This window comes from Salmo trutta, chromosome 4, assembly GCF_901001165.1.
Source record: "Salmo trutta chromosome 4, fSalTru1.1, whole genome shotgun sequence".
NCBI lineage: Eukaryota > Metazoa > Chordata > Actinopteri > Salmoniformes > Salmonidae > Salmo > Salmo trutta.
In genome coordinates, this window is record NC_042960.1 from 48,058,825 (window position 1) to 48,073,508 (window position 14,684).

A 14,684-nucleotide genomic window follows, 5' to 3' on the forward strand; every position below is an offset into this window, starting at 1 on the left:
AGAAAGTCAGTGTGGGTGGCCAGTGCTGAGCACAGTGTGATCTGTGTGTCTGTGTGTCTGTCCAGGGTCCTGCAGCACTCTGTGGACGTGACAGAGGAGGACAGAGGACCCAGCCAGGGCAACAGGATGGAGATGTCCATCTTCTATGTCATCTACTTTGTGGTCTTCCCCTTCTTCTTCGTCAACATATTTGTGGCTCTCATCATCATCACCTTCCAGGAGCAGGGAGACAAGATGATGGAGGAGTGCAGCTTGGAGAAGAATGAGGTGATGGAGTCACAAACAAACACACACACACACACACACACACACACACACTTTACACAGAATCCTCAACCAAACCAAATGTAACAGACATTCCATTTGAAATGTAGAATTTCCAGTGATACCATATAACACACCAGCTCAGTGTAAGTGTTAGTGATATGGTTTGCTGGTGGAATGTAGCAAACACATCAAAATGACGCCGTCTGTGCTTTTAGACTTAACTTGACAGGTGATTACGTAGAGGAGCACACTGGCTCATGGAAAACACCTGGTAAATATACAGAAATAGTGAGAGTTCCCCTCCAGACACAAAGTCTCTCCCAGCAGGTATCCCTCAGCCGACACTGACCAGAATGTTCCCAGAAGTCCATATAGCAATGTGTCTACTTCAAGGAGAAAATATAAGGACTTTCCCAGAGCTAGCTGCTACATACTGTACTTAATCCCAGGCTATTTCCTGCACAACAAACTGTTCTTCAACTTTCTTTCTTGTGTATTTTCCCTTACAGAGGGCTTGCATTGACTTTGCCATAAGTGCCAAACCCCTGACCCGCTACATGCCTCAGAACAGACAGACGTTCCAGTACCGCCTCTGGCACTTTGTGGTCTCCCCCTCCTTCGAGTACACCGTGCTGGCCATGATTGCGCTCAACACCATTGTCCTGATGATGAAGGTGTGGATAATGATCGCATACAAACAGTACATTAATTTACACCTTGTTCATTATCTCTAATGTACAACCTGACCCATATGCTGAACTAATCTCATTTATAAAGCCTAATAGCAGTCCCTGTGGTGCAGAAGGTATTATGGAGCCTGTTGCTGTAGCTCAGGGGTGTCAAACATCTGGCCTGCGGGGGGAGGGGACTATATTTAGCAAATTATCTAGAGGACTAGCTTTTGCGAGATTTTGACGCCGAGGAAATATAACCAATTTTCAGTGCGCCCCTCCGGGCCTTGTTGAAGACCGAATTTGGCCCTCGTGGCAAAATTAATTTCACACCTCTGCTGTAGCTGATTGGGCTGTAAGATGCATGTCCCTCTACCATGTGCTGGGCTCTAGCTAACGGTCTGGGTTTTTTCCATCCCGTGAGCATTTCATTTATTCAGAGAAAAAGCTTTCGGTCAGACAGAGGGAGAGAGCCATCAGACAGAGCAGAGGATGACTCAGCCTTTATTAAATATTGATCTATATCCACCTGCTAGTATTTAACATGCCCTCATTAACTCTGCCTGTACAACTCAGATGAATTACTCCTTTTAGCCTCAGCTCTGCTCAATGTTTTGCTATTTACATATCAGAGGGAATCTGCCATGAACCTGTGGCTATAGTTCTATAGTTGTATGGTGGTTGAGCAAGATGGTGTGTGTTTGGGTTCATTGTGTCATTTGGGGTAATTTCCCAGTAATTTGGAGTGATTCCAATTGTGTTTAATGGTGTCTCTTCGCTCTCCTATGTGGTGGTAGTACTACTCAGCCCCACCAGTGTACGAGGCTGTGCTGAAACACCTGAACACAGCCTTCACTGTGCTCTTCTCTGTGGAGTGTGTCCTCAAGATCATGGCCTTTGGCTTTCTGGTGAGGAAACAGTTTAAACTTACAGATGTAGGTCTCTTGCTGAGACTTTTCCTGCATGGCAGGAAATGCAAACTTGTAGTGTATTTCAATTTTAAAAAGCCTTCTAAAGTTGGTCATTTCAGACTTGATTTTCCCTAACGAAAAATGTATCAACCCCTACAAAAATGGCCATTAATTATAATCCACATAATAATTCACATTTCCTGTTGCTATTTTCCTCTTGTAGCAAACTGGCTCAAATCAAGATCCTACATCTGTACTGCCCATAACATCATGATCTGATACTCTGTGCAATGCTACTAACATCTACTGACTGAAGTATGGATGTTTTCCGCTCTTTTCCAGAACTACTTTCGAGACACTTGGAATATATTTGACTTCATCACGGTTTTGGGCAGCATCACAGAAATAGTGGTGGACCTGCAGGTAAAAAAGCATGACTGAATATCAGTCAATGGCTGATTGCGTTGCCATTTCTATACAGTGTACTGTAAATAAACGGTATGCATAGTGCTAGTGTCTCTCTCATCTCCCTTTAGTCAATTGAGACCTTCAACATGGGTTTCCTGAAGCTGTTCCGAGCTGCTCGACTGATCAAGCTGTTGAGGCAGGGCTACACCATCCGCATCCTGCTCTGGACCTTTGTCCAGTCCTTTAAGGTCAGCTCCACTCACATTACAGTACAGCACTGGAAAGAGACACTTAAGACTGAAGCCAGGTGTGTGTGTGTGTGTGTGTGTGTGTGTGTGTGTGTGTGTGTGTGTGTGTGTGTGTGTGTGTGTGTGTGTGTGTGTGTGTGTGTGTGTGTGTGTGTGTGTGTGTGTGTGTGTGTGTAACGTCTGGTACTGTTACTTTATCCTGACATAGGGTTTCAATTTCAGGCTCTCCCCTACGTCTGTCTGCTCATTGCCATGCTCTTCTTCATATATGCAATCATCGGAATGCAGGTAAGGTGTTGCTCACACTCTTGATCTATTCTGCCACTTTCTTGGTTCGTCATTGCATGGTGTGAATGTGTCGGTTCTGCATATAGCACAAGACATACTGTCCATACTGTCTATACACACCATTATATACTGAACAAAAATATAAACGCAACATGCAACAATTTCAACGGTTTTACTGAGTTACAGTTCATATAAGGAAATCGGTCAATTGAAATAAATTCATTAGGTCCTAATCTATGGATTTTGCATAGGCCCACCCACTTGAGAGCCAGGCCCACCAACTGGGGAGCCAAACTCAGTCAATCAAACTTAATTTTCCCCCACAAAAGGGCTTTATTAAACACAGAAATCCTCAGTTTCATCAGTTGTCCGGGTGGCTGGTCTCAGACAATCCCGTAAGTGAAGAAGCCGGATGTGGAGTTCCTGGGCTGGCGTGGTTACAAGTGGTCTGCGGTTGTGAAGCCGGTTAGACGTACTAACAAATTCTCTAAAACAACTTATGGTAAAGAAATTAACATTCAATTCTCTGGCAAAAGCTCTGGTGGACATTCCTGCAGTCAGCATGCCAATTGTACACTCCCTCAAAACATTAGACATCTGTGGCATTGTGTTTTGTGACAAAACTGTACATTTTAGAGTGGCCTTTTATTGTTCCCAGCACAAGGTGCACCTGTGTAATGATCATGCTGATCAGCTTCTTGATATCCCACACCTGTCAGGTGGATGGATTATCTTGGCAAAGGAGAAATGCTCAGTAACAGGGATGTTAACAAATTTGTGCATATGGAAAAATTCTGGAATCATTTATTTCAGCTCATGAAACATGGGACCAACACTTTACATGTTGCGTTTAAATTTTTGTTACGGACTCTGACATGGCTCTTTCCGATATTTCTGATATATACCGTAAATTCCGGACTATAAGCCGCAACTTTTTCCCAGCTTTGAACCTCGCGGCTTAAACAATGACGCGGCTAATATATGGATTTTTCCCGCTTTCAATTTTTTTTTTCTCCAAAAAAACACATTCTGTGACGTGCTCAGTTTTTTGGCGGCATGAAGCTTTCATTAGACCAATGAAATTGCCGAACGGGTTAAGGTCAAACAACTTTTTTGTTTACTGTTTAGATTAAATCGAGTGCTCTCAAACTTCGGGAGCTTGGTCTTAATGAGTCGATGATAAGACGTTGGAAACAGCAGCGTGAGAAATTGACTCAGTGCAAAAAGACAACTAAAGCTTACTACTAATTTTTTATTTTTTGTTACAAGCCGTGTTTCGTTAAAGCCTATTTATTTTTGTTACAAGCCGTGTTTCGTTAAAGCCTGTGTAAAGTTCATTTGTTTCAATGTACCGGTAGGCACCTGCGGCTTATAGACATGTGCGGCTTATTTATGTTCAAAATAATAATTTGTAAAAAATTCAGTGGGTGCGGCTTATATTCAGGTGCGCTTAATAGTCCGGAAATTACGGTATTTGGAATTTGAGTATTATTTTGTATTGTTAGGTATTACTGCACTGTTGGCGCTATAAACATAGGCATGGAGTATGTGTACACGACCCATACAATTTGATTTGATTTGAATATTCCTCAAGGTTTTTGGAAACATCAGACTGGATGAGGAGACTCACATCAACCAACACAACAACTTCAAGACCTTCTTTGGTGCTCTGATGTTGCTATTCAGGTACAGTAGGATATCCTGAATGTGTCACACAGTGGCTAACTAAGGCGGCTCAGTCTCTGAACAACACACTGCTGTCTGCCTGCAGGAGTGCCACGGGGGAGTCGTGGCAGGAGATCATGCTGTCATGTTTAGGGGGGCAGAAGTGTGAGCCAGACCCCTTAGCTCTAACGTCAGACCATGAGGAGCACTGTGGAACTGAGTTTGCCTACTTCTACTTTGTTTCCTTCATCTTCTTCAGCTCATTTCTGGTAAGAGTCCTACTCTAAGAGTTCTACTGTCCTACTCTATGAGTCCTACTCTAGGAGACCGTCTCTTACCAGAAATGAGAGGAAGAAGTTGAAGGAGACACCTACATGCATACATATTCCCTTTCATACACACCTATTGTAGTACCTTGTCTATGACCTCCTTTAATCACTGTTCAGATGCTGAATCTGTTTGTGGCTGTGATCATGGACAACTTTGAGTACCTCACCCGGGATTCTTCCATCTTGGGGCCTCATCATCTGGATGAGTTTGTTCGTATCTGGGGTGAATACGACCGAGCTGCTTGGTAAGTCAGAGGCCCAACAACACATACTAACACATGTCATTATCTGTAGGAAGTATTTACTATTTTAATGTTATTCTAATGTTTCACCCAACTACTTACAAATACCACCATATGGCCTTCAAGTCCAAAACATTTCCCAATATGAACAGTATTGCATATTTGCCTAATTGTTGTCCGATGTGTCCTGATGCTCTGCTCTCCAGGTTGTTGTTAGGACAATGGTGGCAATCCAGCTCTAGTAAACTCCAGCAAAGCTGAATCTCTGTGTTTATTGTTAACTACAGAAATATATGTTCTTTCCAGTGGAAGGATTCACTATAAGGAGATGTACACAGTAGTACGCACTATTTCCCCTCCCCTGGGCTTTGGAAAGAACTGCCCCTACACCGTGGCCTGCAAGGTTTGGCTCCCCCACCACTTCCCCACTATCCCTCGATCCCTTAACCCCCTCCTACCTGTTGGGACCCTTCCTCTGCTCCCTTCCATTCCTCTCCAACAATTTTCACTACCCCTCTAAGGCCTGCTTGCACTGCTCTAAGGCCTGCTTGCACTGCCCTGGTTCTGCCCCAGGCCAAAGAATGACTGGGTTATGGCTTCAGGATACAAAGAGACGGCTCCTCCTCTAGCATACAGACAATATCATCATGCACTTCATGCTGTAGATGCAGAGCAATGAACTATTGGAACATTTAGTGTAACAAACAACAACACAAAACCAGTGTGCTGAGTCATGTGACACTCTGTCACTCTGTGGCTGGTTGGATCTGGTACCTCTGATTTAGTTGACTGGTTATAGTTGAATCATGAGAAGGGTTATAGTGGGGCCTACTGTAAGTCCCTTCCTGACAATAGTCAGCAGTAACGTTGCAGGTTTAGGATGCCAGGTAAGTATCTGCCAGATCCACAGAGGACCCTGCTGTCATTCCTTTGGTCTTTGATTTTAGATTTCTTCTTCTCTCTCTTTTCTATGCCAAGTCTCCATAGAAATACTACAACCTGATTTAATCCTTTCTGTGTAATGCCATTGAATAACCCTCTTTCTGATATCTCTTCCTTTTTTTCATGTTCTTTTCTTCCTCCATTCCTTGGTAATACCTTCCCTGCCCTTCCTCCTCCTCCTCGTCCTCCTTGTCACCTGCCCTGCTCCCTGCCTCCTCCCCAGCGGGCGTATTCATTACACTGACATGTACGAGATGCTGACTGATATGTCGCCACCTCTTGGCCTCGGAAAGAAATGTCCCTCCAAAGTGGCTTATAAGGTAGACCAAAGACAACTAGGCAACGTTTCTACATTTGGTCAATGGAGATGGCAAAGTAAAACCTTTCCCTCGGTGTTATATAGCCAATTCCAAATGAAGTGTGGAAAATGACTGTTGTCTATCGTACCGTAACATGTCGCTTGTCGAATTGTAAGAGAATCCACGATGGTGTTTTTTGATCGGCAGAAAACAATACATAGAGTAAAAATAAATTAGCATTATGCTTTGGCGTTGTCTGTTTTGTATTGATTTGCATCTTGGCAGAGAACTAACTGAGTAAGGTTTTGTGTGTTTAAGAGCTGTTTGTGGAATAGCTGGTTTTCAGTGTCAGTAAGAATGCTTCGGTTTTGAAACGGGTGCAGAAAGCTAACATGTATTTCATAGAGCCACATTGTACAGTGTCAGAATGTCAAACAATCTTTCTCAATCACTGCTGCTTGATTACTTCCTCTATCTAAACGCATGTGCTTTCCTGCCCTTGCCCTCTTTGCCTTTTTTCCCATTACCATTGTCTTGTCATATGTGTGCATGGACTGTACAATGGAAATGAACCTACCCTCTTTGTGCACGCTGTGTTGTGAGTCTCTTGGCTGTTGTTACAATGTCATTCTTATTAGAGAATTGTGTTATTAAAACATGCATTTATAATCCTTCGATTGTAAGTTTAGCTTGAACAGTGAAAAAAGACCATCAAGTAGATGAGACTTATATGTTACTGTAAGGCATAGACGGTTAACTGAGCTTCTCTTGTTGGCAATATGTTGTCTCCTGGTTAGTGAGTAATATTTCCTGCTTTGCTCCCCCCTCTTTCCCTTCCATGAACACCCTCAGAGGCTGGTGCTGATGAACATGCCCGTGGATGAGGAGATGTCTGTTCACTTCACCTCCACCCTCATGGCCCTGATCCGAACGGCCCTGGAGGTCAAGATAGCCAGAGGTCAGGCTAGCATGTTAAAATAGCTGAACATGAACAACTCTCTGAACTTGTTGTTCTTCTCAACTTTCTCTACACACTGTTAACCAACTGCCCCCATGAGCACCTGCTGCATGCTTTATCTCCTGTTGTTGTTGTGGTGGTTCCAGGAGGGGAGGACAGGGGGCAGATGGATTCAGACCTACAGAAGGAGATCAGTATCATCTGGCCACACCTTTCTCAGAAGACGCTAGACCTGCTCGTCCCCATCCACAAAGGTGACAGTCAGCATGTATAGTACCTCTGGCAATTGTCAATGTAGTTGGACTATTTGCTATAGTAGTTTTGCTTTTCAAAGAATTCCAAGTGAGTGACATTATGCCATTCTTCCAGCCAATCATATGACCATTGGGAAGATCTACGCAGCTATGATGATCATGGACTACTACAAGCAGAACAAAGCAAAGAAGCTCAGGCAACAGCTGGAGGAGCAGGTATACCTACCTCTATGTACAGTATGAAACTATGGCCTCTGTTTGCATACTCTCATACTGGACCTATTTCATCCTCATCCCCTATAGAAACACGCTCCCATGTTCCAGCGTATGGACGCGTCCACTCTGCCTCAGGACATCCTCTGCAGTGCCAAAGCCCTCCCCTTTCTGACCCACAGCGCTGGATCTGCCCTGTAAATATGCTTTTTGACTCCTAAAGTCCCAGAGCCTGTGTGTGCGTGTGGGTACAGGTATGTTAATAGATGTGTGTGTTCATCCTAGATAGGCATGCCGGGCGCCGATGACGTACGCCGTCGATTAAGGCAGCCCCCGACTCTCTGATTCAGAGGGGTTGGGTTAAATGCGGAAGACACATTTGGGTTGAATGCATTCAGTTGTGCAACTGACTAGGTATCCCCTATCCCTCTCTGAATGTCTGTCTTCTTATCCGTTCCATCAGGACCAGAGGAGGGTTTGTGGCCTTGAGGCCTATCTCCCCCCAGGAGATGTTCATGCAGCCCATGTCCCAGGACCTTGAGGATAAAGAGGAGGACTACCACCACTATCACCACTATCACCACCACCGGCTCCACACTCTGGTAAGGAATAGGTCTCAGGTACTGTAACACCCCCAGAAACACACTCACTCAACGCCCTAATCAAAGCAAATCAAATCAAAGGGATAGTTCACCAAAATTACAAAATTACACATTGCTAAGGAAATCAATGTATGTATATTGAACAAAAATATAAAACGCAACATGTCAAGTGTTGTTCTCATGTTTCATGAGCTGAAATAAAAGATCAGAGAAATTTTCCATACTCACAAAAAGCTTATTTTTCTGAATTGTTGTGCACAAATGTGTTTACATCCCTGTTACTGAGCATTTCTCCTTTGCCAAGATAATCCATCCATCTGATAGATGTGGCATATCAAGGAGCGGATTAAACAGCATGATCATTACACAGGTGCACCTTGTGCTGGGGACAATAAATGGCCACTCTAAAATGTGCAGTTTTGTCACATAATACAATTGCAAGTTTTGAGGGAGCATGCAATTGGCATGCTAACTGCAGGAATGTCCACCAGAGCTGTTGCCAGAGAATTGAATGTTCATTTCTCTACCATCAGCCGTGTCCAATGTCGTTTTAGAGAATTTGGCAGTACGTCCAACCAGCCTCATAACCGCAGACCACTTGTATGGCGTTGTGTGCGAGCGGTTTGCTGATGTCAACGTGATCTGAGTGCCCCATGGTGTCGGTGGGATTATGGTATGGGCAGGTATAAGCTACGGGCAACAAGCACAATTGCATTTTATCTATGGCAATTTGAATGCACAGAGATACCGTGACAAGATCCTGAAGCCTATTGTCATGCCATTAATCAGCAGTCATCATCTCATGTTTCACCATGATAATGCACAGCCCCATATCACAAGGATCTGTACACAATTCCTGGAAGCTGAAAATATCCCAGTTCTTCCATGGCCTGCATACTCACCAGACATGTCACCCGTTGAGCATGTTTGGGATGCTCTGGATCGACATGTACGACAGCGTGTTCCAGTTCCCGCCAATATCAAGCAACTTCGCATAGCCATTGAAGAGGAGTGGGACAACATTCAACAGGCCACAATCAACAGCCTGATCAACTCTATGCGAAGGAGATGTGTCGTGCTGCATGAAGCAAATGGTGTTCACACCAGATACTGACTGGTTTTCTGATCCACGCCCCTACCTTTTATGAAGGTATCTGTGACCAACAGATGCATATGTGTATTCCCAGTCATGTGAAATCCATAGATCAGGGCATAATTCATTTATTTTTATTGACTGATTTCCTTATATGAACTGTTAGTCAGTAAAATCTTTGAAATTGTTGCATGTTGCAGTAATATTTTTGTTCAGTGTACAAGGTATGACAGCAATCTATGCTTTGGTATAGTTTCCCTGGCAGTGGCTCGCACTGTTTCCAAATGCTAACATTTTTGCATTTGGTGCACAAATCACATTCAAGACATGGGACTGATTTTTGCATTTTTCGGAATCAATTTGAGATACTTTCAGATGATGTGGACATGATGTGCGTAGACTGCTTACAAGGTAAGTAAAGCAATATTTTATTTTGTAATTTGGGTGAACTATGCCTTTAAAGATAATTCCACATGTACACAGTTTTAAAGCATGTATTAGTATGTCACTCACTTAATGGGGAAATGAATGCGTTTTTAGTATTACACACTTAATGCATTAGTAGTTAGACTTTTGATGGGTAAACCTCCAGTGAGATATTATGGGGTTGGGTTATAGTCTGGTAGGATGTGGTTGTGATCCAGAGAGAAGGGGGGGGGAATTGAGACTGTTTGTCCCAGGAGAGGCAGCGTCTGACTGGACTCGCTCTGACTCATCCAATCCCCTATCCATCACTGTGTCACTGTCCAGTCAATTAGTTGTCGCTGTCCCAGCCCAATCAGTACACCGTATTCGGACGCTAGTGGGGTGTGATTTGTGTCGAGAGGTTTGATGAATGGTGCCAGTGAATTCTGCTTCATCATCAAACTCTTGTCTGAAACAACATTGTAAAAAGCACTGCTGCTGATCCCTACACTCTTATTCGTAGAAAAAAAGGGTTCCAAAAGGGTTCTTTGGCTGTCACCGTAGGAAAACCGTTTTTGGTTCCAGTTAGAACTCCTTTGGGTTCCATGTAGAACCCTCAGTGGAAAGGGTTTGACCTGGAACCAAAAAGGGTTCTTTAAAGGGTTCTCCTATGGGGACAGCCGAATAACAATTTTTCTAAGAGTGTACAGTACGATCCGACTGTCATCATAACTATTAGACCCAGCACAGATTAGTTTCTCATCTGTGAGTCATACACACTTTTAGCCCTTTTTCGCCCCAATTGGTAGTTACTGTCTTGTCCCATCGCTGCAACTCCCGTACAGGCACGGGAGAGGCGAAGGTCGAGAGCCATGCGTCCTCTGAAACACGACCCTGCCAAGCCGCACTGCTTATTGACACACTGCTCGCTTAACCCGGAAGCCAGCCGCACCAATGTGTCGGAGGAAACACTGTACAACTGGCGACTGAAGTCAGCGTTCATGCGCCCGGCCTGTCACAAGGAGTCGCTAGAGCGCGATGGGACAAGGACATCCCGGCCAGCCAAACCCTCCCCTAACCCGGATGACGCTGGGCCAATTGTGTGCCGCCTCATGGGTCTCCCGGTCGCGGCCGGCTGTGACACAGCCTGGGATCAAGCTCAGGTCTGTAGCGAAAGCTCAAGTACTGCGATGCAGTGCCTAAGACCGCTGCCCAACTCGGGAGGCCCCGTCATACACACTCTCACGTTACACTCAAAGCCATTCAAACACACACCTACATTTTTATCAATACACACTCTAATGAACTCTACACAATCAAAGCCAGTTCTATCTAGCAGTACTGGATTGTAGTAGCTGATACAGCTGCCTTGCCCTCTTCTGTGTCATTCCCAACCTCACCATGGCAATGTCTTACCATGCTGTCCACTCCACACGGTGTTGTCCCTTGTTTTAGGCATTATCACTGCGCACCCATTTCTATGAAATGGTATCATCATTTCTTCACCATAGGCTTTGATGGACCATGCATATTATGCTTACTTTGCAAAATTGTCGTGATTCTGCTGAGCTTTGGCACAATGGGAAGTGTGACTCTGACTACATGAAAGTGTGTGCCTTTCTGTAAGTGTGTCAATGGAACAAAGTTGGAGACGGCGGCTTGACTCTAGTAGTTTAGTGTCAGACTCAGCACTCCTCTCATGGTTTTGTGGTTTAACTGTACTGTGCCGGTATTTGGCACCTTTGTCATCATACAGAGCTATATGACATATGGCTCTCCCACACACCTCTCTGTTCTTTGAGCAGCTGTACAGAGTTCTGTTGGAGGATACTGCACATATGTTTTGGTTATGGTTTCTCAGCTCTTCTCAACTCTTTGGTGAAGAGTGAGGCATTTTGGTTTCCTAAGCCTGCATGCATGTGACTGGTTCTTTCCTCCGCTTCATGACTTTCAGTTATTCAAGCGCCAGCTTTAACCCCGTTTTGCGCATGTAGACACCGCCCCCTTCCTTCCCTCAGCCCCTCCTCTCTGCCCCGCCTGGTTGTCAGCCCCTCATTGACAATGGTACTCTAACCCACAGTACTTCTGAGGAATCCAGACAGGCACCACTCACACAGGTTCACAATGAATAGTGAAAAAGGAATACATTACACTGCCAACACACAGTGCTTTGGCTGTCGTTGTGCTCAGCCAGTGCTTTTACTCTGAGTTAAGAGGGTGTATGGCTATTCGATATTGATAGCTCCACTCTACAGTATGTCAGTCAGCATACTACATCTGCTTGTGGCGTGTTGGTACAGTAGTCCTCTGCTGGTCCCCTGACGTCATTGCTGCAAACTCTGTCTGTTTTCACACATTAGAACTCTGCTGTGTTTCTCTCCCCTTCCTCTTTCTCTGACTATATAGGTTCCGGAGCGCAAAGAGTTTAACCGCATCCTTTGCCCTACTAACAGGCAGGATGCCACACTCAAGGTGCCCGGGTGGGCAGTCTCTATCCGAGCCTCGTCTATGCCTCAGCTGGCTGTAGACACACAGGTACCTGTTAAAGTTCAGCCCCTCACCTCCCCTCCTCTACCCATGGGGCCTCAGAGAGAACAGGACCCAGGCAGACAGCCTCTGTGGCGGCTTCAGAGGGATTGATGAACACTGGGGCAGTGCAGGGACATAGATACAGCAGTCAGTCAGCCAATCAGCCATGAAGTGGAGGATTGGGTATTACTAGGTTGCTATAGTAGATACATATGATCTCAACTGTTACCTTCAATGGTTGTTGACAGTGTGGGTGGCATATTTTGATGGTTTCTAATCTTTGCGTGGCAAAAATGTCAGTGTGCCAGGTTTCCCAAAACGATGTCTTTTTAGTTCAAGGTAATATGGCTTGGAAGTGACTTTGGGTCCTTGAAAAGCTCTATGTAAATACCATATATTAAACATGGAATGTGTGTGGTGAATGAGAGAAAGTCTTCTGCTCAGAACTCAGATTAGAACTCCACACACTTCCTCCCCTCCCACATTCTCTCAACCAATTGCACATGCATGTGTGTGTGTACTGTATGTGTGTTTATCTGTGTGTGTAGGTTGGGACAGACAGCAGCACATTGATGAAACGCTCCTTCTCCACTATTGGTGATCAGTGCGTGAATGGGCTGTGGCAGGAGGAGTACTCTCTGGAGAGGGTCAGTTCTGACCGTCTGAATAGACCACGACAGAGGAACATCAGAGGTACCTTACACACAGTTGCAGTTTACATGGCTCCTTTCCTTTTCCGTTTAAAGCAGGAATGTGTTCACTATGCCATTGCTTAGGGTCTATTCACTGGTCCTGTTCCATTTGAACACTGGTGGTTCTCAGTTTTAGAAGCCCCCTGATGAAAGCTGTGTGTTTACTAAAATGTATGTGGCCCTCTTCATAGCTCCCCTCTCTCTCCCTGCCTCTCAGGCATCAGGTCCAACCTCAGGGAACCAGTGGATCATGAGCGGGGGCGCTCCAAAGAGCGGCGCCACCTGCTGTCTCCCGACGTGTCCCGCTGCAACTCTGAGGAGCGGGGCCAGGACCCGTCACAGGAACGCAAGCAGTCCCGCTCCCCCAGCGAGGGACGCGCACATGTCCACCATAGACAGGTGGGTGTTCTTTTAACGGCCCTGACACTGTTTCATTCCTGGCTTTAACTGTCAATAACCGCCTCTACTACCATTAAAGCCTGGTTTATGTGTGAGATCTCTTCTCTCTGCAGGGCAACACTTCAGGCAGCCCAGGCCCATCTAACTCTGAGTCCAGCACCCCCTGTGGCCGTCGGCAGCTCCCTCAGACGCCATTGCGGCCACGCCCTCACATCTCCTACTCCCCCCTGATATGCCGAGCCCACCCCTCCCCCCCTGCTGTCAGCGAGGGCAGAGCCCGGACCCAGGAGGCCCCTGGAGAGACGGAGGAGCCCTTGTGGAGGGAGGAAGGGGAGAGGCCAGCCCAGGTGGCAGGAGCAGGATTGGGGGTGGGGGTGGTAGTAGGGGTGAGTGACCCAGGGTTAGGGGTCAGTCACCCACACCCCTCCCCTCACCGGTACATCTCGGAGCCATACCTGCCCCTGCACGAGGAGTTCCACAGCCCAGACTCCTCAGGCCTGGAGGAGACTCTGACCTTCGAGGTGGCCATTGCAACCAGTCTGGGTCGGTCCAACACCATCAGCTCTGCCCCCCAGCTCAGACACAACTGGCAGGTCCCCAACGGACACTTCCATAAACGCCTGGGTCAGGCCAGCTCTGTGGCCACCTGCGAGCTCCTGTGTGACACCGACGAGGATGACCGCTGTTAGGGCCGGGACTGGGAGAGGAAGAGGAGGAAGATGGACAGCAAAACTGGGTACCAGAGAGACAGGGGTTCTCAGTCTGAAGTACACTGTCAGGGCGTGTACTGAGTGTGCATCTGTCTGTGTGTGTGTTTGTAGGAGTGCAATATGTTTGCCAAATCAATAAGACAGGGAAGATATGGGGAGTGCACTGCTGGCGTACAGTGCAAAAGTTCACCAGTTGCATTTTGATTGATGTTTGAACAAAGTTGAATAACTGGGGAGAATGTATCCTCACTGCTTAGACCTATGAAAAATAAGTATGTTTTAAGTACAGTATGTAGCTGAAAATGCATGTGAGACTGAAGTAGTAGGAATGTATTAAAATTGTTCTCTTTTCCTCATGTAAGATAAGAAGAAAGTTCTCAATTGTTAGATCTTTGTGGATCATGATGAAACAGTGATTGGTGTGTAAGGATCCGAAGCAGACATTGGCTGTCACATCAGACAATGCTTTAAAACAACCCAGCTAGCACATTTGGTTGCTTGGAAGTTGTGGCAATGTACGTTTTTGGTCCTGGAAGTGAACATTTTGTCTCTTCTGGGA

At 45.7% G+C, this 14,684-nt stretch overlaps 1 protein-coding gene across 4 annotated transcripts in view; it reads left to right on the plus strand.

Moving 5' to 3' along the window:
- Positions 1-14,481, plus strand: part of LOC115192489 (voltage-dependent R-type calcium channel subunit alpha-1E-like) — a 100,453-nt gene extending 85,972 nt beyond the window's left edge. For 2 of the 4 annotated variants that reach the window (XM_029751057.1, XM_029751060.1), the window contains exons 29-47: positions 66-267; positions 777-941; positions 1,736-1,846; positions 2,192-2,272; positions 2,386-2,505; positions 2,728-2,793; positions 4,388-4,479; positions 4,565-4,727; positions 4,905-5,032; positions 6,195-6,291; positions 7,123-7,228; positions 7,375-7,482; positions 7,598-7,698; positions 7,786-7,892; positions 8,159-8,297; positions 12,202-12,330; positions 12,873-13,017; positions 13,234-13,415; positions 13,529-14,481. In XM_029751057.1, coding sequence (XP_029606917.1) covers positions 66-267; positions 777-941; positions 1,736-1,846; positions 2,192-2,272; positions 2,386-2,505; positions 2,728-2,793; positions 4,388-4,479; positions 4,565-4,727; positions 4,905-5,032; positions 6,195-6,291; positions 7,123-7,228; positions 7,375-7,482; positions 7,598-7,698; positions 7,786-7,892; positions 8,159-8,297; positions 12,202-12,330; positions 12,873-13,017; positions 13,234-13,415; positions 13,529-14,104 — 2,818 coding nt within the window. In that variant the 3' untranslated portion in view covers positions 14,105-14,481. Of the gene's footprint in view, positions 1-65; positions 268-776; positions 942-1,735; positions 1,847-2,191; positions 2,273-2,385; positions 2,506-2,727; positions 2,794-4,387; positions 4,480-4,564; positions 4,728-4,904; positions 5,033-5,335; positions 5,433-6,194; positions 6,292-7,122; positions 7,229-7,374; positions 7,483-7,597; positions 7,699-7,785; positions 7,893-8,158; positions 8,298-12,201; positions 12,331-12,872; positions 13,018-13,233; positions 13,416-13,528 lie in introns of all 4 variants that reach the window. The other 2 variants (XM_029751058.1, XM_029751059.1) reach the window with 2 other exon arrangements.
- Positions 14,482-14,684: the final 203 nt, after the last annotated feature.